At 42.0% G+C, this 21095-nt stretch overlaps 1 protein-coding gene across 7 annotated transcripts in view; it reads right to left on the reverse strand.

The window, feature by feature from the left end:
- htr4 (5-hydroxytryptamine receptor 4) overlaps positions 1 to 21095 on the reverse strand; it is a 139588-nt gene that overhangs the window by 36650 nt on the left and 81843 nt on the right. For all 7 annotated transcript variants that reach the window (XM_067519284.1, XM_067519291.1, XM_067519290.1 and 4 more), the window contains 2 exons: positions 18143 to 18296; positions 10185 to 10792 (listed from right to left, as the gene is read on the reverse strand). In XM_067519284.1, the coding sequence (XP_067375385.1) occupies positions 10185 to 10792; positions 18143 to 18296 (762 nt within the window). The remainder of the gene's footprint in view (positions 1 to 10184; positions 10793 to 18142; positions 18297 to 21095) is intronic.

Below are 21095 nucleotides of genomic sequence, written 5' to 3' on the forward strand. Positions count from 1 at the left end.
CATACGCACGTGTCCAAACATGTATGCGTGTGTGTCTGGCCCATTCTCTCCTGCAGCCTCCCGCATATAGAACAAGCAGAACAGCAGGAGGCTGAGTAGCAGCTGTGTATTTTCAGCCAATGCTAATAGTCTCTGCTGGAGGGACCTCAGTGAATAATGAGGTGGGGCTCCTGTTTGTTCTGCCACTGCAAACCTGGCCTGCTGAGTGTGATAATATTTTTCCATCCCTATAAGACCTTAAGGCCATTTGTTGGCCTGAAACGTCTAAAGACGCACAGGGAGATAATCAACTTTTGATGTTTGGGGCCGTAATCAGAACCGCAGACTGTATATAAAGACGGACCAAATTGTGCACAGTAGTGTTGAGGGGGTGTGTCGCAGGCTTGCTGGACACAAGGTGCAGCCCCCAGTCTGTTTCTGGAGACCTTGTTGTGATTTTAACCTTGTTGCTTCATTAAGTTTAGGTATTTTATTTTTTTTATGCCAGTAATTTCTAATTTAGCTCAGCATCTGCAGATTGTCTTTAGCTACTGTGCATCAACATTAAAACTGAAGCGTCCTAAATCCCCATCAGTGTCAGATATCTCCTAAGTTCTGACGATGCACAGGAGCAGACAATCTAACGCACACATGGACTGAAAAACACATGAAGATTTACAGGCTCTACAGCATATTTTCCAAACAGTAGCACACAACAACAGCGTCAGTGTGTCTCCTAGCAACGCTGGCTCTTGGTGTCAATCAACAGTTGCCATGGGAAACACGAAAAAGCCCTAAAACTGTTTCACCCTCCTGTAAAATGTAATAAGATGCGCAATAAAGTGCAGCGTTGATGATTTTCCTATTTCCTCAGACAAACAGAGAGAAATCAAACTTCACCACATCTTTAAATGGCACTGATTTAAAAGCACCGTTAAACTCACTTTACTGCCGTGTGTGTCTAACCTCTTCTGGCTTTTATTGCAGACCATGTGAAATCGCCACGGGGGCTCGCGGGAAGAGGCTGCAGCTCCGTGTTTGCTCAGCTTTCCTGCAGCACAGCAGCATGTCACAAATGATGGACACGACCAAATAAGGGACGGCTTTAAAACTCTCATTACACTGAAATCCTTTCCAGCTCATTTTCACCTCCACTCTATTGTTTTCTTTAATCTTTTTTGTCTTCTCCGCTCTTCTCCTCCCCTTACATCACTTGTCCTCGTTCCTTCCCTTTTGTCTCTCCTCGTGTGTCCTTTCGTCATGTCCCCACTTCTTCTCTTCCCCTTCCTTACCGCATGCTTCATCTTCCTTCATCTTGTTTGCTTCTTCCTCTCATCTCTTGCCCCCTTGAAGTCTTATTTTCACTGCTGTAATCTTTCATTTTATTTCCTCTCATTTCCTTTCTTGTCTTTCCCTTTTCTCTGCTTCTTTCTTCACCTTCTTGTCACACATCCTTACCGTTTATTTTTTCTATCCTTTCATTCTTCTGCCTCTCCTCTTATACTCTCTCCCCTCTTTCCTCATCTACAGTTTTTCTCATTTGCTTAGACACCTGTGTCCAATCTAAAGTCACATCTTCCAAACGGCAGCAGACGGATCGAAACACATGCTGTTTGCCCAAAGTGTTCTCAAACTAACAAAGCATTTTAAAAAAAAGGCAACAAAAGGTAAATTTGTCCTCAGATAACTTGTGGTCAAACTTTCTTCCTATCAATCATACGGCTGTTAATATCCCCAAAATCCCAAGGGGATTTTACAAAGAAACAAACCCTGCTGTACTATAACCACCTGGCCTGAAGAAATGTTGTAAAACAAGCCTTTTAAAAAGAATGTTAAATGGTCAAAGTTCACTTTTCTTCCTATCGGCACTCAAAGCGCTTTACACTGTTTCTCATTCACCCATTCACACTCACAATCACACACACACCGATGGGGGAGCTGCTATGCAGATGGCCAACGCTCACTGGGAGCAACTAAGTTGGGGTTCAGTGTCCTGCTCAAGGTCACTTCGACATGTGACCGGAGGAGCCGGGGAACAACTGTGAGATTGGTGGACACCCGCTCCACCTTCCTGCGCCAAAGTCGCCCCAATACTCAACATCACACTTGAATGTAAATAGCAACACAAAGGAGCAGCCATTCATAGATGGGTAAAGACTGATGGGGGCTGCACACATGTACTGTACATCAGAGCAGCACAGCGGTGGAGCGGGTAGCGCTGCAGTCCAAACACACGCATGTTAGGTCAATCGGAGACTCTAAATTGCCCACAGGTGTGAATGTGAGTGTGAATAGTCTGTCTGTGTATGTCTTTCTGTGTCGGAAACCTGTCCAGGGTGGACCCCACATTCATCCATAAAACTCTATTTCCTTTACTCGTTTTACTTGTCTTTCTCTCATAACCTTCATATTCTATCCATCTGTCTTTTCTCTCCTCATGTCCTCACTGTCCCACTTCTTCTTCTACCTCCTCTTTTCCCATTTTCACATTCCATTCCTTTCATCCCGTCCTTTCTCATTTCTTCAATAATGTTGGTTCCCAGACAGACCAGCTTCAGATATATGACCCTGATGAGACTATAAACACTGAGCGGTCTCGGAGTTGGTCTGTGTGTGTTTGTGTGTGTGTGTGTGTGTGTGTGTGTGTTTGGACATAATGCAGTGTGTTCATATGCCTTCGAATGGCAGCCTGATGTCATGCTTTGCTTGGCCACCGTTACCAGGCCGATACATCATATTCAACCTGTGTATAAATCAAACCGCTGCTCTTCACATTCAGGGTTTTGTTCTTCTTGCTAGAGACAGAGCAGTTTACAAATATTATGTTGTGTGTCACTTTGTCTTTTAAATGGTCATTAATTATACACAAATACTGTTTTATTACAACAAATTGCATCAATTCTGTGTTGCTTTTATGCATCTTCACCTTTGTATGAAGGCTTTCATTTATTCATACGTTAAATACAGATCAGTGAAAGAGGCTCATAAATGGTGATCAGGTCGCATCCGCTTGTTGACAGACGAAACGAATCATCTACAATCACCTGAAAAAGACCCTCACTTACATTTGACTGATTACACTTTCAAATCTTTTTTTTTTTTGCATTTACCCCCAGTTGCAGCTGCACAAAAAAGATCAACAATAAGCCTCATCACCATTTGTGGCAGAAAACCTCAGTGACACAAATGAGTCATCACCTTTTCCCTTCAGGCAAAACTGAAAACTTTGTGCAGCTAATGATTAGCTCTGAAACAAAAGGCCACAGCAAGTCAAATAGGAACAAACTCCAATCTGTGTAAATTGAGTGAACAGGGTGGATGTTCTTTAACTGGAATGCTGAGGCTTGATACTGCTTGTCCTTGTACGGCCATTCAGAAGAAGTTAATTGATGTAACGTATGTGTAGTTGTCTTTTGTGTACAGGCACACACTCACACACACAGGTGAGATGTCCCTGATGCAGTAAAAGATCACCGGTGAGACGGTTCTGTTTGACCCATAGAAGGTGAATGAAGAGAGCTCAGCTGTCGTACATCTCTCGGACAGAGGACAAGGCCTGAACCCCACAGTGAGATGAATGTGAGACGCACATGCATTAAAACACTCCCTGGGTCTCGCTCCTGAGCCCTTCTAGTACTTCACCAGTCAAAGAGGCAGAAGGCTGAGCTGACATTCCCCTGGCATTTTAAATCCATTACCTGAGCTGTGATTTTTCCACCACTGCTGAACCTCTCCACTACATCTGTCAGGCTGAAAGGCCCCGCTGTACTAGGTGGTGGGATAAAAGTTATTTAAGACGGGGTCCTGCCCTTAAAGTCCCCGGGGTGGATGCAGGATGGATCACAGAAGTAGCTAGACTCCTTTCTGCTTTCATAAGGCACCACTAATGCTGGGGACACACCTGAAGACTGTCAACGACTGGACGGTTCACACACAAAGACTTAAAGCAGCAACAATTTCGTGCTGGATCTAAAGACTGGTATCTTTACACAGCGGACACTTAATGATTGTCAGCACAGACTGAGCCAGACTGACACTGAGCAGGACCATCCAGGTCTGACTCAGTCTTTGGGAGCTAATCACATTCAGAATCAGCTGTTCAGCTGTTTAATGTGTCCCCGTCTTCACTGCTGCTCTGTTTGAAGCATCCATGAAATCCTGTCACTGCTTCTCTGCTTTGATGCATTTCTTTCAGACTGTGTTTCAGACAGCAATGGATTAGTCCTAAGGTTTTTTTTTCTGGATTTTTCTTTAGTTACAGACAAGAATTTAACTGGAGTTTGCAATGAAAAAAAAAAGAAACGAACAATTTCAGGAAGGATGTTTTGCTCTTGATATTTCTAGGTGCTCTACACCAAACCACAGTGAAATTTAAGAGAGTAAAGTCACAAGGGAAAGGCAAATTTTCTTTTTCTCCTATTACTTTTATTTAAAAGAGGAGCTTCATTGGACATTTGTTTGGTCAGACTAAGTCTGAAAGCTGTGATCAAACAAAAGTGTGAGAAGAGCAGGGAAATTATCCGTCATTATCATTTTCTACGCTCATTTATAATCAGAGCATCATCCAAAGAGAGACTGGATCACAATCAGATCCTCAAAAGCTTTGCCCAAAATGCTGGGCATAAACAAACATCCTTTTCAGGGACTTTTACCATCATCTTTGTCAAACAGCTGGACAAAGAAAGAGTGGCAGTTGCCATCGGAACAGTGGCTGAATTCATTGTACTGTAAAAGCTGAAGTAATTTGAACCATCAGTTGTTATTGAATGTGCTGTGTTTGCACCAAAAATGATGACTTTTTTTTTTTTGTCCTTTTGGTTTATCCCGTGAGTTCAGGGTCGCCACAGTGGATCATTGTCCGCATGTTGATTTGGCACAGTTTTTACGCCGGATGCCCTTCCTGGCCCAACCCTCCCCAATTTCTACTGGGCTGTTAGGGGTTCAGTGTCTTGCCCAGGGACACTTCGACATATAGCCAGGGCCGGGGATCGAACCACTCACCCTGTGGTCCGTGGAATACTAATTTGATAAAACTCCCATCACCCTGACGGCTCGAGCCCTCACAAACAAACCTACACATTCACTTTTTCCGTCTCCTTTGTTAGCAGCACAATTATAACCTTGCTGGCTTCTTTCTTCTACTTCAGTGTTTTTATTTTCTGCAATAAATTTAGCTTCAAAAAATGATAAACACTGCAACATCTGCAAAAGCTGTTTTTACTTTAAATGTACATAATTTACTTATATATAATTTTACCCTAATACTTTTGCACCTATTTACAATATTTTAAGTGCATGGGTTTTACCTGTAATAGAGTATTTGCTACTTTTACCTAACAAAGCAACAGAAGATGTGTAAGAGTCTCCTGGAATGACTGATGGGATAAATAAAGGTCAGACAGGTTAAAGACTGATTACAACAACTCTGGGAGGGTTGGGATGGGGAAAACCTGCTGCTCTACTTGCCTTAGATCAATGAAGTCATAATCATTGTCGGGATCAATACATCCGTTCCATCACAGAGACATTCATCTGCGTCTGCATCAACAGATCTTCACACATCTCAAGCGTGTTTATTTAAAATTGCAGCCGACTGGATCTTAATTACAGTGTTTGGGGTTTAATTCAGCTTCCTACAATACCAAACTTAAAACTTTCCAGCCTCCTTTCATTCCCTACCAGTGACTGTACACTGATCTTATTGCTACAACATATTCAAAATGATTACTGATGAATAGCTTAATAAAAGGGTCCAGACGCCCCAAGGTCTGAGAGATCAGACAGCTACTAATGGATCCACGATTATTTCAAAAAGACAAAAACAAAGCACCACAAAAAGAGACAAAACAATTGCTGTAACACAAAATGATGATAGAAATAGAAAATGATCAAAAAGAAACACAAAGCCTTGTGGTTTTGTGTTTCTTTTAGTCCGGGGGTTGTACTGCATACAGCGGGGTGGTCGACCTTTTACCTCTACATGCCCAGGGATCTTCAAAACACTGGAATTAAACAAAAGCTGATGTGAGAAGCACGTTGTGGCCAAAAGCCGATTATTTGCTGGATCCTTCGCTGTTTGATTGTCCTGATTGTGTATGAAAGCTAAGACTTTGGGGACATTCAAATTAAAAGGAATTAAAAGATCCAAACATCCCAGCCACTCACAGAGACACAAACAAAGTGCCAGCTACCGTCTGGTTAGCTCTAATGTCCTGTTTGGAGTGCAAAAATGAAATGGAGGAAATGGTTTAAACCCGTTTAATTTATCTCTAAACAAACTAAGAAGAAAGCTTGTTCAATTCTGCCAAACTTAACTGCTAAAACATCTGGGTTGGAATGTGTGGAAGCATTTTCTAAGTGACATATTTTGTACAGCAAATACGTGCCTCCAAGTACTTAAACATGGTCATTAGAAAATGTTTTTTTGCAGCATATTGTATATATATAAAGAACTCGTAGCACCAATATTCTGTTCATGTGCTCTGAGATGGTTTCTGTGCATTGCGATGTTTGTCGTTCATTAGTGCACAGCTGCACACACTCTCTCTCGCACTGTGTAAAACTTTCTATTTCTATGTGGAAATTTGACTTATGTGACCTTCCTTTAAAAGATTGGGCTGAATCTCCAACCCTGTTGTCGACAAGCACTGAACCGATCCACTACAGTAAGTGTGTGAGTGGAAAAGTGTGTCCACAATAAACACGGACAAGCTGAAGTATATGTGAAGATGAGAACAGTCTACATTCAGTCTCCAGCTCTCCAGGGACAACAGAGCAGACAAATGGGCGGCTTCCTGTCTACAGTCACAAACCAGGAGTTGGTTTGACAGGCGAGTGCATGGAAACATTAAATCTATTAGTTTTGTGTGGTACAAAGCACAAAATTATATTCATATTTACCCCCAGATACATCACCAAGTTATAACCCTCACCTCAGCAGGGGAACTGTAACTTCTAATACGTCCCATTATGCTCAGGAATGACTTGTTGAAAAGCCGCGACGTGCATAGCAGCTAATGTTGGTAAAATGAATGTGCGATTGATTGAAAACTGCCACTGGTGCCTAACAGATATTTTCCTGCAGAGAACTTCGCTGACTGCAGTTCTCCAGCCTCAAGTCTGAGTCACGACACGATTATTTCTTGTTATTTTGCTGAAACCCACCATATGAAAGGCTCACCAACTTGTACGAAAAGCTATTACAAACAGCTGACTGGTTTTCAGGGTATTATAATTATTTTCTCACAATCAACAGTGAGGTTGCTCTTGCTGAGGTTTTTTCCATTTTTTCCATGTTAACAGGTTCTTTTTGGGGAACTTTCCCCTGATTTGATGGCCAAGATTAATTTATTTATTTCTAAATTTGGGAATTAGGTCATATTAATTCAAGCCGATTTGAACTGAAGCCTATGAAACTGGTGTTAAATCTGATCTACCCAGCAGCTTTTTAACCTAAAAGGGGCAGAAAAAAAAAAAATGAACAGTGAATCCTCGTGCTGCCAGCTGGTACGGGGTTAACGTCAAATCACATTCATCATAGTATAGTTAGTAGTATGTGGTGAAATGAAGGGTTAAGATCCCCGACAACCTCTTAAAATATTACAAATCACAGGTGGTCTCCTGCATTTACTTTTCCTGTGAAGACTGTAATTTAATTTCAGTACTACTCACTCACTCTGGGTAAAATAATGAGCGTATAGATGACTTCCATATGGGCAGGCTCACATTAATAGCTTGCTTGCAATCCCCACTCACATCTGTGTGGAACTGGTCTAGAAATGTCAGAGGGGGAATTGAAAATGATGCATCTGCTGCAGACAGAATGGACATTAATTGATCAGGGCTTCTGCGGGGGAATAAACACACACATTGATTGCTTACAATAAGCTCCAGCTCCATAATGACTCAGTCAAGTCACTCAGATAAATTGTTCCTGTAGCGGAAAGCGCGTCTCAAAGGAACTGAAATGTTGCCGTGCAAGAGGATGATGTTTCATGCAGTATCCTTACAAGCATTTTAAATACGTCTTTTATTGTGTTTCTATATAAGAATATTTGTGTCAGATGTTTTTCGCAGAAGCAGAAAAAAAAAAGACGTGATGACTGAAACAAAATAATCCAGACTGCGAAAGTGTAACTGAATCTGGGATTTCCAACAACCATTAGCCTTTATAAAAAAAAGTTAAATAATTCCAATCATGAATAACTTCGACAACAACAACACCATGTCTCAGTTAGGTCTTATTTGAAGATCTGTAAAGACTTAGGTTCTGCTCTCTCTTAGAGAAACCTGTGAAGGGACATAGAGTAATTTCTGACCTTTATCAAATGCACTGGAGGGGGAAAAAAATGAACATTGTAAACTGAAGTGTGATGAAGTTACTGAAGTTACTCTTTAGACACCGTTTGTCACAGATTGGTGAACCTCTGGTCATCTTCACATTCGAGAAGCTCTGCCTCTCTGAAATGCTCCTTTCATACCCAGTAATGTTTCTGACCTCTTGCCATTGTTAGTTGTCAAATACTTTGTAGTAATTACTTTTCCAGCCTTTTGTTGCCCCCTTTCCTACTTTTTTGAGAAGTGGTGGTGCCATCAAATTCAAACTGAGCTACTATTTTCCATGAAATGGTAAAATGTCTCAGTTTCAATATCTGATATGTTGTTCATGTTCTTCTTCTTCTTCTCCTTTCAGCTGTTCCGTTTCAGGGGTCGCCACAGTGAATCATGTGTCTCCATCTAACTCTGTCCTCTGCATCCTCTTCTCTCTCACTACATCCATAAATGTCCTCTTTGGTCTTCCTCTAGACCTCCTGCCTGGCAGCTCCGACCTCAGCGACCTTCTACCAATATATTCTCAGTTTCTCCTCTGAACATGTCCAAACCACCTCAATCTGGCCTCTCTGACTTTATCTCCAACACATCTAACATGAGCTGTCCCTCTGATGTATGTTCTACTATGAATAAAATATGGGTTTGATGAGATTTTTATTTACGTTTCATAAATCGTCCCACCTTTTTTTTTTTTTTAATTGGGGTTGTAATAAAAAAAAAAACTTCTATGCCTGAAAGGTGAAAGGACAGGGGCTTAAAACAGAAAGTTCTCTTTGATAGAAAATAAAGAAATATACGTGTATAGAGTATATATGATGTTATGTCTTTATGACATTTCATTACTTGTGATCCATTTTACAACATCAATTGACCATTGTGCTTTCTACCTTGACTATTTAATAAAAGAACGAAATGTATTGCAATACATGAATACATTTATGACACGGTGCTCCGACATAAAAGGGCAAACTGATACATTTATTTAATGCAATGTCTCCACAGGTCACCCAGCATATGGCTAATAAAGTGGCCTATTTGTCTCTAATGTGTGGAAGTGACTAAAGAGTTTGTGTCATTTTCAGGCCAAGGAAAACGAGCTCTAGTGACATATGGAGACGCTTTTATGCTTTTATGTGATTCACATAAAATATCACATATAATGATTGTGTGAGCACTAAACTCCAGGATTAAATTCTTCTATCAAGACATGTGGGCAAAGGATGTGAAATACATGCAGATTAAATGGTAAATGGGGACACCATGTTAAATGTCGCGCTCTTATCACAATCAAACATGCAAGAAGTCGGGAGATTAATGACTCCAGACGCTGCGTTCAAAAGCGATCTCTAACACACATGAAAACAAATAATTTTTTTAATCACGATGTGCTGTTGCCACTTGCCATTTGACCTTGGTGAGCACTGCTCGGATAATGTCTGTATTAATTAGTGTAGACACAGCAGATAAAGGATGATGCATCTCGGTGTATTAGAAAGATTATTACTGTGACTAATTGACACCACATTCCAGAGTGTTCGGTTTATTTCTTATCATAACAATGATTTAAGCTTTGATGGTTAATATTTTTATACCCTCAGTATTTGGATCAAGAACCTACTGAATATAATGGTTTGAGTTTCAGTATGATGCAGCTGTTATTTTAAAAAGTTACTATGAGGAAATATGCTGTTGCGTCAGACTTTGCATTAGCAGATATCAAATATTAAAGGACTCGAATCAAGGGCCAAAAACATGTCTGGGAAATATTTAGCAACGGATTAATTTTGCTTTTATTTTCTTAAGTACTGTTGTGCAATTTTACGCTTGACAACCTGAAAGCAAACGGCATAAATGAAGTTGTTCAGAGAACTTACTTGAGTACATGTGTTGAGCCGTTGATCTGCGTGGCTGTACATGGAGCGCCGGAGCCCAGGATGGACGGCCTGCGATACCTCTTCCTCCCACAGCACAGAATGATGAGGAAGGCACGGCGGAAGGACTTGTTGAGAAAGGCGTAGAGGATGGGGTTTAGCATGGAGTTGATGTAGCCCAGCCACAGGCAGGCTGCCCACAGCTTATCTGGAACTGTGTAGTTTATAAAGGGGTCCACCACATTGGTTACGAAGAAGGGCGCCCAGCAGAGGCAGAAACAGCCCATAATAATGCACAGAGTCTTGGCTGCCTTAGTTTCTGTTCGCATACGGTGGTTTCGTTGATGGTCGGCAGAGTCCGATGTTGCGCCGGCGCCGAGTCCGGCACCAGAGGCGCCTGGCGCACTAGTTCCCGCTCCTCCTGCCCGCTGCAACATGCTGATCTGCAGCGCGTGCGCACGGGCCGTGACGTAGATCCTCTGGTAGGCCAGCACCATTAGGATCAGGGGGATGTAGAAAGCCACCACAGAGCAGGTGAGGGCGTACGGCTTGTTGACCATGAAGACGCAGGATGTGGAGTTGCTGCCCTCGCTGTGGCGCCTCTGTTCAATCTGGTGTAAGAAGTCACAGCGGTTAGTTAGACAAGCATGGGAAGACTCTGAGGCATCACTGTCACTGTACTTCATCCATTGTCACGCTGCAGTGAAACATTTGTACATCATAACCATATTTTTAAAAGCTTATTTACTGTGTTTCTAACTTATTACCAACTAAACAACACGCTGAGAAATCAGCTACCACAGAACTAATCTGAGCACAGTCACGTGTCCAAATATATGTGGCATCGTTACCTGACAGGTAAAAGCCACAAAAAGGCTTTGGGCTGACAAACATGAATCAGTATAACGGCTCGTGTTAAGTTTAATTAAATTAAAATGAAAAATGCACTCACTCTAAAACCGTGTGGTCATTCACAGACGACGCACACACACCAATATAAGTGTAAGAATTGACAGTTTATACTGTAGTAGTAAGTCCCCAAATAACCAGAGGCTGTCTGTCCTACTACGCCAAGAAATTGCTCCAGATTTCACAACAACCCACTTAAAATCCCACGCTCTATTCAGCCGAGTAAAAGGGGAACACAGCTCCCGAGGGAGCAGGAAGCTCTGCGTCTCACTATTAATCACAGTGAAAGTACTTTCCCCGTTTTTCCCCCCCCCCTCTGCCATCATCTTATCTCTGTGGGAACCTAGGGCTCAGATCTGTGAGATAAATAATAAAGACATCGATGCATATCGCTGCAGGACGACCACACTCCCTCCTGAGGAAAAGGGTTTTTTATGAATGGGCAGGTCTGTTCAGTGTTTCCACCTGCATTAAAGTGATTTACTTTAATGCCCACAATGAAAAAAGATAAAAATATCATTTTTTTTATCCAAGTTTAGAGTTGCCACAGTGCATCTTGGAACTTATTCCATCTAAATGATTTCACTTACAGCTTCTTTATGACTATTGAGGTGTAGAAGGAGGTGTTGTATTTTCAGCTTTTACATGAACACACAGTGACCTTTCAAAGTTTGTGAACTCACATATCAGTTCACAACAAGATAAATTAAACAAATAAGACAAACAGCTTCAATTTATTCATTTAATCCTTAAATATTTGTTTCTGGCAAAAGTATGTGAGCCTGTACTTTAAGTACTTGGTCAGTCTAAAGAAAAAAAAAATGCACTTGACATACTATACTAAGCAATAACTGCTGAAGGAATAACTTCAACTAAACATTGAGCTGTTGGGCCCCAGTTCACGCAATGTAGAATTTCTTTAAACAACTCATAGAATTCATTGCTCCTTCAGTGATGGCAAGTAATCCTGGTCCACAGGCAGTAACGCAGGTGTAGATTCATATTAATATGATTACTAGCTCTAATTATGCTGCCAGAGGCTTAGACTGCTGGGAAATGCAACCACAGGGGGCATTGATTGGCAAAACCCAGTGTCTTCTTGTGCCAGTCCGAAGTCTGGATAAATGCAGAGGGTTGTGTCAGGAAGGGCATCCGACGTAAAACACGTGCCAAATTAAACATGCGAATCATGACTTCCATAGCGGATTGGTCGGGGCCCGGGTTAACAACGACCGCCACCGGTGCTGTTGACCTACGGGGTGCCGGTGAAAATTGGGCTACTGTTGGTCAATGAAGGAGGAGGAAGGTTCGTAGGTTCGTAGGCAGAGAAAGAAGGGGAAAGCCAATAGTGTAGGACTGACAGTAGGGACTTGCCAGGGGAGGCTAGAGAATTGGTTGACATGATGCAGAGAAGGAAGGTGGATGTACTGTGTGTCCAGGAGACCAGTTGGAAAGGTAGCAAGGCTAGAAGCTTAGGAGCAGGGTCCAAGTTGTTTTAGATAGGAAGAGAAATGGAGTAGGAGTTATCCTGACAGGTTGATGAGTCAGAAGTTGGAAATTTAAGGCCTAATATTTAATGTTGTGAGTGGCTATGTCCCACAGGTAGGATGCGAGTTAGAAGAGAAGGAGATATACTGGGGTGAGTTAGATGAAGTGATGCAGAGCATCTCCAGAGGTGAGAGAGTGGTGATTGGTGCAGATTTTAAATGGACATGTAGAACGGAACAGAGGTGATGAGAATGTCATGGGCAGGTTTGGTCTTCAGGACAGGGACACAGAAGGACAGGTGGTGGTAGACTTTGCAAAGAGGATGGAAATGGCTGTAGTGAACACTTTCTTCCAGAAGAGGCAGGAACATAGGGTGACGTATAAGAGCGGAGGGGGAAGCACTCAGGTGGACGACATCTTCTGTAGACGTTGTAATCTGAAAGAGATCAGTGACTGTAAAGTGTTGGTAGGGGAGAGTGTAGCCAGACAACACAGGAAGGTCGTGTGTAAAATAACTCTGGTGGCGAGGAAGATGAAGAGTACAAAGGCAGAGCAGAGGAGGAAGCCCTGGAAGTTGAAAAAGGTAGAATGTTGTGTAGTTTTCAAGGAGGAGATGTGACAGACTCTGTGTGGTTTGGAGGTGCTTCCAGATGACTGGACCACTACAGCTAATCAGGGATTAGGGAGACAGGTAGGAGGGTACTCGGTGTGTCATCTGGAAAGAGGAAAGTGGACAAGTAGACTTGGTGGTGAAAGAGGAAGTTCAGGAGTGTAGACAGGGAAAGAGATTAGCTAAGAAGAAGTGGGACACTGAGAGGACTGAAGAGAGTAGACAGGAGGACAGGGAGATGCAGCGTAAGGTGAAAGTAGAGGTGACAAAGGTCAAACAAAGAGCATATGAGGACTTGTATGTTATGTTGGACACTAAAGAGGGAGAGGTGGATTTGAGACAAAGAGATAGAGATGGGAAGGATGTGCAGCAGGTTAGTGTGATTAAAGATAAGGATGGAAATGTATTGACAGGTGCCAGGAGTGTGATGGGAAGATGGAAGGAGAACTTTGAAGAGTTGATGAACGAGGAAAATTACAGAACAAAGAGTAGAAGCTGTGACTGGTGTGGAGCAGGAAGTAGCAAAGATTAGTAAGAGTGAAGTGAGGAGGACGTTGAAGAGGATGAAGAGTGGAAAGGCAGTTGGTCCTGATGACATACCTGTGGAGGTATGGAAGTGTCTACGAGAGGTGGCAGTAGAGTTTCTGACTAGTTTGTTTAACAAGATCTTGGAGAGTGAGAGGATGCTGAGGACTGGAGGAGAAGTGTACTGGTACCAATTTTTAAGAACAAGGGAGATGTGCAGAGCTGTGGCAACTACAGAGGAATAAAGCTGATGAGTCAAACAATGAAGTTGTGGGAAAGAGTAGTGGAAGCTCGGCTGAGGGCAGAGGTGAGTATTTGTGAGCAGCAATATGGTTTCATGGCTAGAAAGAGTCCAACAGATGCAGTATGAGTATTGTATGAGGACGTCTGGAGCGGCAGAGAAGTATGTTAGAGTGGTGCAGGACATGTATGAGAACTGTAAGACCGTGGTGAGGTGCTGTAGGTGTGACAGAGGAGTTCAAGGTGGAGGTGGGTCTGCATCAAGGATCAGCCCCTTCACATCTCTCTGCTGCCCTTGCATTTAAATGCCACCACTGCATGACATTCACTTTGTGTCTTCTTTCTCCCATAGTTGTGCTTCTCCTCCTCCATCCCCCCCCTCTGAGCCTGGTGGGTTTCTCCCATTAAAGGGAGTGTTTTTGTCTACTGTTGCCTGTGGCTTGGTCTGGATTTGTTGAGTTTCCTCTACATATCTGTATAGTCTTGACGTTATGATGTTTTATTTTTAAAAGTGTGCTAACATGTTTTACTTTGGTCTCTTTCGTCCACGGAACATTCTTCCAACAGCCTTTTGGTTTATCCACGTGGTCTTGAACAAAGTGTAGATGGGCACCATGATGAGCCATGAACATCAGTTTTCCAATGTGCTCCTGATGTTAGACTCATGAACATTAATATTATCCCCTTGGAATGGAGGCCTTTAGTTACCTAGACCTCACATTGAGGTTCTTGGTGACCTCCTGGAGTATACCACAACTTGTTCTTGATGTGACCTTTGTTGGTCTGCCTCTCTTGGGAAAGGGTTGCAGTGGTGTTGAATACTGGAGTCTCCAGCCTAAACTCTTCAGTAATTTCTTTTAATACCAGCCTGGTGAGCATCACCAACTCCTCTAAAGTCTTAGAATTACATAATAAAACAGTTTGGTGAGTCAATCTTTGGAGGTCTTTCCAAAATCTGGAAGTTGAGTCACTTCGACCGGTCTTGTTCCTACTTAGCTGGAAACGTTTTACTACTCACCTAAGTAGCTTCTTCAGTCTGAGGAACAGGAGATGTACTTATATCTTCCGGGAAGATGTTCAAAAACCTCACCATGAGCCAGTCCTGGTCAGTGATTTGTAACATTGCTCAGTCTAACACAACCACATCTATTAAAGGTAATGAGACAGTTTGGGTAAAACCTCAGTTCTTCATTGGCATCAACTGTAAGCGACCAACTCTAAAAATAAAATCTCAAGTTAAACAGACCACAAACAGACTTCGGAACTTGAGTTACGTTATTAATTGGGCCCCCTGACCAATCAGACAATCAGAGTTATTTTGTGCTTGTTTCCAGTCTGGAGCCGCATTTTGAGCCAGAACTGACTGGATACTGTGAATATTTAACAGCTTTAATTGGACCCAGAGAGAGACACTAACGCTGCCGCCACTGCTCTGCACTAACTCTAGGCTCTAGTTGCGTGTGTGTGTGTGTGTGTGTGTGTGTGTGTGTGTGCTAGGAAGCAAGGAGGGACAGACGAGTGCAATACTGTTGCCAAAAATGAGCCACTTCTGGCATTTATTTGATGAAACTCTGTTTTTCAGACGAGGGAAACATTAATAGTGACTAAAGTGTCTTCACATGCTTCTCTGAGTACTTAAAATATTTTATTTAAGAATATGCACAAAGTTGCCCCTTGAAAATCAACTGTCCGTTTCGCATAATTTTTGTGTTGTCGAGACCTTTTTTCCTCTCAGTTGTTTAAATTAAAAGCTCTTGGGACAAAGTGTCAGTAAAGGCTAAAGCAGCAGTGAAACTTTATTTATAAAGCACTTTAACACAACCACAGCTGAATAAAGTGCTGTACACAAACACTATAAAACAATACTTAAAACAATACCATTTTATAATAAAAAAATAAAAAATAAAACAAGAGAACACAACCAGGAACAGGTGCTTTCCTGTTTGTGTTCCCCATATAACAGAGGAGCCAAAGAAGATTTAGAACCAGCACGTTCACACATATAGTTCTGTCAGACAAATAGTACTTAAGCCATTTCAGAGCAGTAACACGAGTACCCACTAAGCGAGTAGCTGAGACACTAACATATTGTGGTCTACTGTATCAAAGGTGATGGTCAGATCAAGCAGAACAATAATCATAAAATCACCAGGAAGATGTCATTAAGGACCCTTAGTAGTGCTGACTCTGCGCTTTGCAGGGTTTTAAAGACCGGACTTTAGGTTTTGAAAGACCTCCAAAGCATTTTGCTCGTCCAAAAAAAAAAGACTTTAACTGCACATAAACTACTTTTTCTAAAAAATGTTTGAAATGAAAGGCAGCTTGGAGATGGGCCTAAAATTGGCCGACACAGTGTGACTGAGGCCAGGTTTCTTAAGCAATGGTTGCGCTACTGCAAAACGTACAGGTACGACACCAGAAAAACAGACTGCTGTTAATAATGGCCAAAACCAACTGCCCCACACTGGGGAAAAAACTCTTAAAGAAAATGAGGAGGGACAGCATCTCAAGGGGAGCCAGGGGGCTTAATCTGGCCAATCACTTCCTCCAAAAATGAGAGAGTCACAGGCTCAAACTTATCAAACACAGCCAGGCAAAGGACACAGCCAGAGGGGTCAGAGGCAGGAGCTGAGATTGTGGTAACAACCTTCTTAATGAAAAAGTGCAGGAATTGCAAATCTCAGCAGATGCTTTCAAACAGACCGTGGAGGATTTAGAAGAGTCAATTGTCTTAAGTAACACACGTGGGTTCGGACTCATTAGAGACCATAATAAAAGGTATTGTCTTTTGGCCTAACGGTATTCTGATAATGACGCCGGCAGTCCTTTTGAAATGAGACCTGAAATGAGCTTTGTGGCTCAGGTCTAGCCTTAGGCTACATGGTTGTTTAATGAGGCCACAGAGTCCAGCATGGCGCAACAGGAGGAGTGAAACTAGGAGCTAAGCTCCTCCGTATCAGCAACAGAGCTGGTCGAAAGCAGCAGAAAACTGACCAGCAGTGGAAGAGTTAAATATCCCCAAAAGCTGAGCAGGAGCGCATGATCTAACTGCTGCGCAGGAAAAACCAGCATCAGATAAAATGGGCATGTGATCAGAAAAGACATTGATACAGATTTCTAAGTACAGACAAACCATGAGAGAGAACAAGACCTAATATATGACCTTGTTTGTGTGTGGGATCACACAGGCATTGCACCAAATGAAAAGAGTCAATAAAAGCTAAAAAGTCTCTCACCAGCGGTTAATCAGGGCAACACTCATGTATATTAAAATCATCGACAATGAGGGCAGGATCATAATTAGGCATAATTCCAGCCAAGAGTCATGGGGGGTTGGTAGATTGGGGTCAGAGTGACCCAGCTCAAAGCTGGAAAGAATGAAGATTTAAAATCATTTTTACAAACAGACCCTATGTCTCCTCCACAGTCTGACGTCCACAGGGAGTCAAAGTAGGAGCATCCAGTCGGTAAAAGTTCGACAAGAGCGCTCACCAGCACCAATCCTGTTTGGTCCCGAAGAAGCATCCTCCATTTACGCGGATTCACCATGCTCATCAGCTGACCACTGTGTTTACCGCGGCGACTGAGACACTTGGGCCTGTAACAGGTGATTCGGAAGCCCCGACAAGAGCAGGGTTTTCTGTGGGTTAACCATCTGGGTTAGTAACTCTTGTCAGAAATGAAAAGTAGTGGACCTTAAATGAAATTTCTAAGTCCTGTATGAACCTTCAAGCTGTATTTTTTTTCCCTAATCCAATCAGGTTTCTTATTTAAGGTCATTCTGACCCCAAATTGTGACTTCAAAGTGAATCTTATTTTTTTTTTTCTGTTACTTCTTGCATTTTATTTGACATTAACCAAACCTCAGTCTAGAACCTACTTTACATTTTTATAGTGAAATAAAAACAGCTGTGGCTGTGGTGTCAGTGACTTCTGTCTCTGTGGCTGGCATGTTGATGCTGTTCCCATAGCAACGCATGAAGCATCGCTTCCTTCTTGTAAACAATGCTCCTCAAGACTGCAATTTGCTTTTCAGTGCATGTGGGTTTATAATGTTGGTGTAAAACATGTTATGTTCAACTTTTTATACTATTTCTTACACCAGCCATCAAAATACCAACCCTGGGTTTTCATTAAATCCTTTCCCGTGTCCACACACACACACACACACAAACAGTACGGTTCTCACCAGGTGATCAATGCCTATGCTGTTCCAGCCCTGCATGATGGGCAGGAAAGAGATGAAGGTGGGAATGACCCAGCAGCCTCCGATCATCAGAGCCACTCTCATTGGCGTCATTTTGTTCCGGTAGACCAGAGGCTGGCAGCAGATAGCGTAGTACCTAAGGAGCGATGAGAGAAAGGAGATTAAATAAGGTCAAGGCCAATAATTCCATCAGTTTATCTGTACAACACAGGCAGACGGCAGGTGACATATTGCCAAAGGATTCAAACGGTGCTTTCATTCATATTTCTACTATAGTAACAGGTTAACATCGTCCATTCGTTGTTATTCTGTATGTCATTGCATATCTGCTGTAACCAGGCAAACAGTTGTTGTTACATATTGACAGTAGGATTAGACTAATACATAATACAAAACGTTTTGTCGTTATTGTCATACCTTCTCTTTTCCTTTTATTGTCAGGTTTGTTGGCCAGACAAGAATGTGTTTGCTAGTTTCTGCAGAAATATGCTAACCAACAATCACTAAACACTTTCAAAAAATCTCATTTTTTTATTGTCTCTGTGTCTTTTCCTGTGTTACGTCATCACCCACTCTCTCATTCAGTCCCGGCCTCCCTTCACTCCTTTGTTGCCTCCTTTTCTCCATTTAGCTCTGCTTTGACTTAAACATCTTACTAAACTTTCCATTTGTACGCCTGCCCCTCCTTTATAAATCAGCAAGTCTTTCCGATCTCTTCATCTATAAACCTCATTAGTGAGGGAAGAAAAGGAGGACGCTCAGCGTATGTCTCTCACTCATCTGTGCCAACAGCCTGATTTCTTCTTCTTAGATCTATTAAATTGTCAGTTTGCCCTGAGACAGGACGTGTTTGTCAGCTGCAGTGGCCCTTACGGTGACTTGTCCTACAATCGACCGCTGAAGACAGTGTGTACAGGGACTGTCCTATACATAATTAGATTTGGAAAAAAAAAACAGGAGCAAAACTGAATGCGCTGCATGTGATTGTCAGAATGGGCAATAGTTTGTGGCCAAAAATCCCTTTGGTTCCAATTAAAGGGAAATATTCATGATGTAGCATTAATTACAGCTACTTCATACAATGTGCTTGCAACTTTGTGTCATCAGTCAGGAAAAACATTTCCCATTTTAACATGGCAATGACCCCTGTACAAAAAGACATATTATAAATACACTGTTGATAACAACTGTCGCAGTCTCGTCCGGATGCAGAAGTGGGATAATTATTAGGTTCTTAATTAACAATCCTCATCTGAAAACTGAGAACTTGCTTCGTTGGGTTCTAGTTTGCGCAATACATGCACATAGTAAATGCCATTAAACTTCCCTTTGAATTCACTATATTGAAATATTTCTCAACTTTTAGCTGAAAAATGCCTCTGGATGACTTGAATCCTTCAGTTCAGATTAGGTCGTCTTGTTGCTCAACTTCCTCAACTAAAGCCAACTAGAGAAAGTTGAAATTTGTTGAAGTCGCCCTTTGAGTTCCAGTACCACAAAATTCTACTCAAGTACTGCACTTCAGTAAACGTGCTGGACATAGATAGTGTCAAAGTTGACTGAAGTAAGGGTGTAGGTAGGTCTCAAAAAGACAATTAATGAGCTTAGTCCAAATCTAAATACTGGATTAATCATAAAATAACAATAGTTAAATAAATCTGTTACATAATTCTCTATAATGCAGTTGCAGCCCTGCTACACCTAAAAGTCTAATTCCCAAACTCATCCACTCCATGGAAGCTACATTACACATTTTTATACCCTTCCCTCATCCTCTGACGGTTGACTGAGCACTGTGCTCTGCTGCGGCAGTATTAAAACTTAATCCAGTTTATCCCATCGTCACTCACTGTGGATATTCTGCTGCCTCCACTGCTATGATCCTTCCTCATTACCGACTGGCAGTGCGTGGCATTTCACAGCCATCAGTACTTTGGAGTGTATGCTGTCTGTGGTCCACATGTGCTGTGACATTAAAAAGAAAAAGGTCAATAGACCCTTTTCTCTATCTGAATTCCCAAAATAGTTTGTGTTGAAAGGTTGAAGATTGATTCTTTAAGTGTTGGAGGTGGAGGACTCAATGAAGCCCCCCCCCCTCAGTGTCCTACACAAGTACGACTTCTTCTTTTGTGTCCACATGTATACACACACTTGCACAGTTTGTGTGCGCACTCATAAAGAAGCAGAAGTATCCATCCATAGATGGACACACGCATTGAAAAGGGGTCATGGCAGCATTTCCTGAGCATCAGCATGGTTTCCGTCTGATCAGTTCCGGAGCCAAACCCAGAGTATGTTGCATTCAACTCCCCAATACATGTTATGATTATGAACCAAAAACAGCTTTATATTAATTCTTTTCTAATTCATTTTTGCTGTTCGAATAAATCCGTTTCCAAATAATGCAAATGGTTTGTTTTTATTTCCAACACAACCTTCAAAGTATATTAAGTGTGTTGACACTCTGACATGTAGCCAGGATGGACCGGGGATCGAACCACTGAACCCTGTAGTTCCTGGACGACTGGCTTAGCAACAGCCACCGTGTAGCTCAGTTAAAAATGGCCAAATTGTACAAAAGTAAGTATTTCTAAAAACTTTTGGTTTATTTACACTTCCAACAACTTCTTTGTCCTACAAAGGGGCTTTAATACAAACTTCTTACCCTCCGTATGAAATCATTTGAAATATTCCTTTATTTCTCTTTATATCAACAATTTGTAAAAGCTGCCTGGATCTTATTGAAAATTTTGCCTTAAGCCCATCTTTGCCAAGCGAAACAGCTTCTGCCGCCATCTTTGCTTGCAAAAAAAGGTTCCTTTGGATTCCATTGGGTCAAGCAGAGCAGTGAGTCATAAATATAATATGAAAGTGGGTGGGTGCGACTAGTGTACATGTGGGTATCCAGACGCCAGTCAACTTTGCTGCTTGGTTT

Source organism: Channa argus, chromosome 10 (genome assembly GCF_033026475.1).
Source record: "Channa argus isolate prfri chromosome 10, Channa argus male v1.0, whole genome shotgun sequence".
NCBI classification, from domain to species: Eukaryota; Metazoa; Chordata; class Actinopteri; order Anabantiformes; family Channidae; genus Channa; species Channa argus.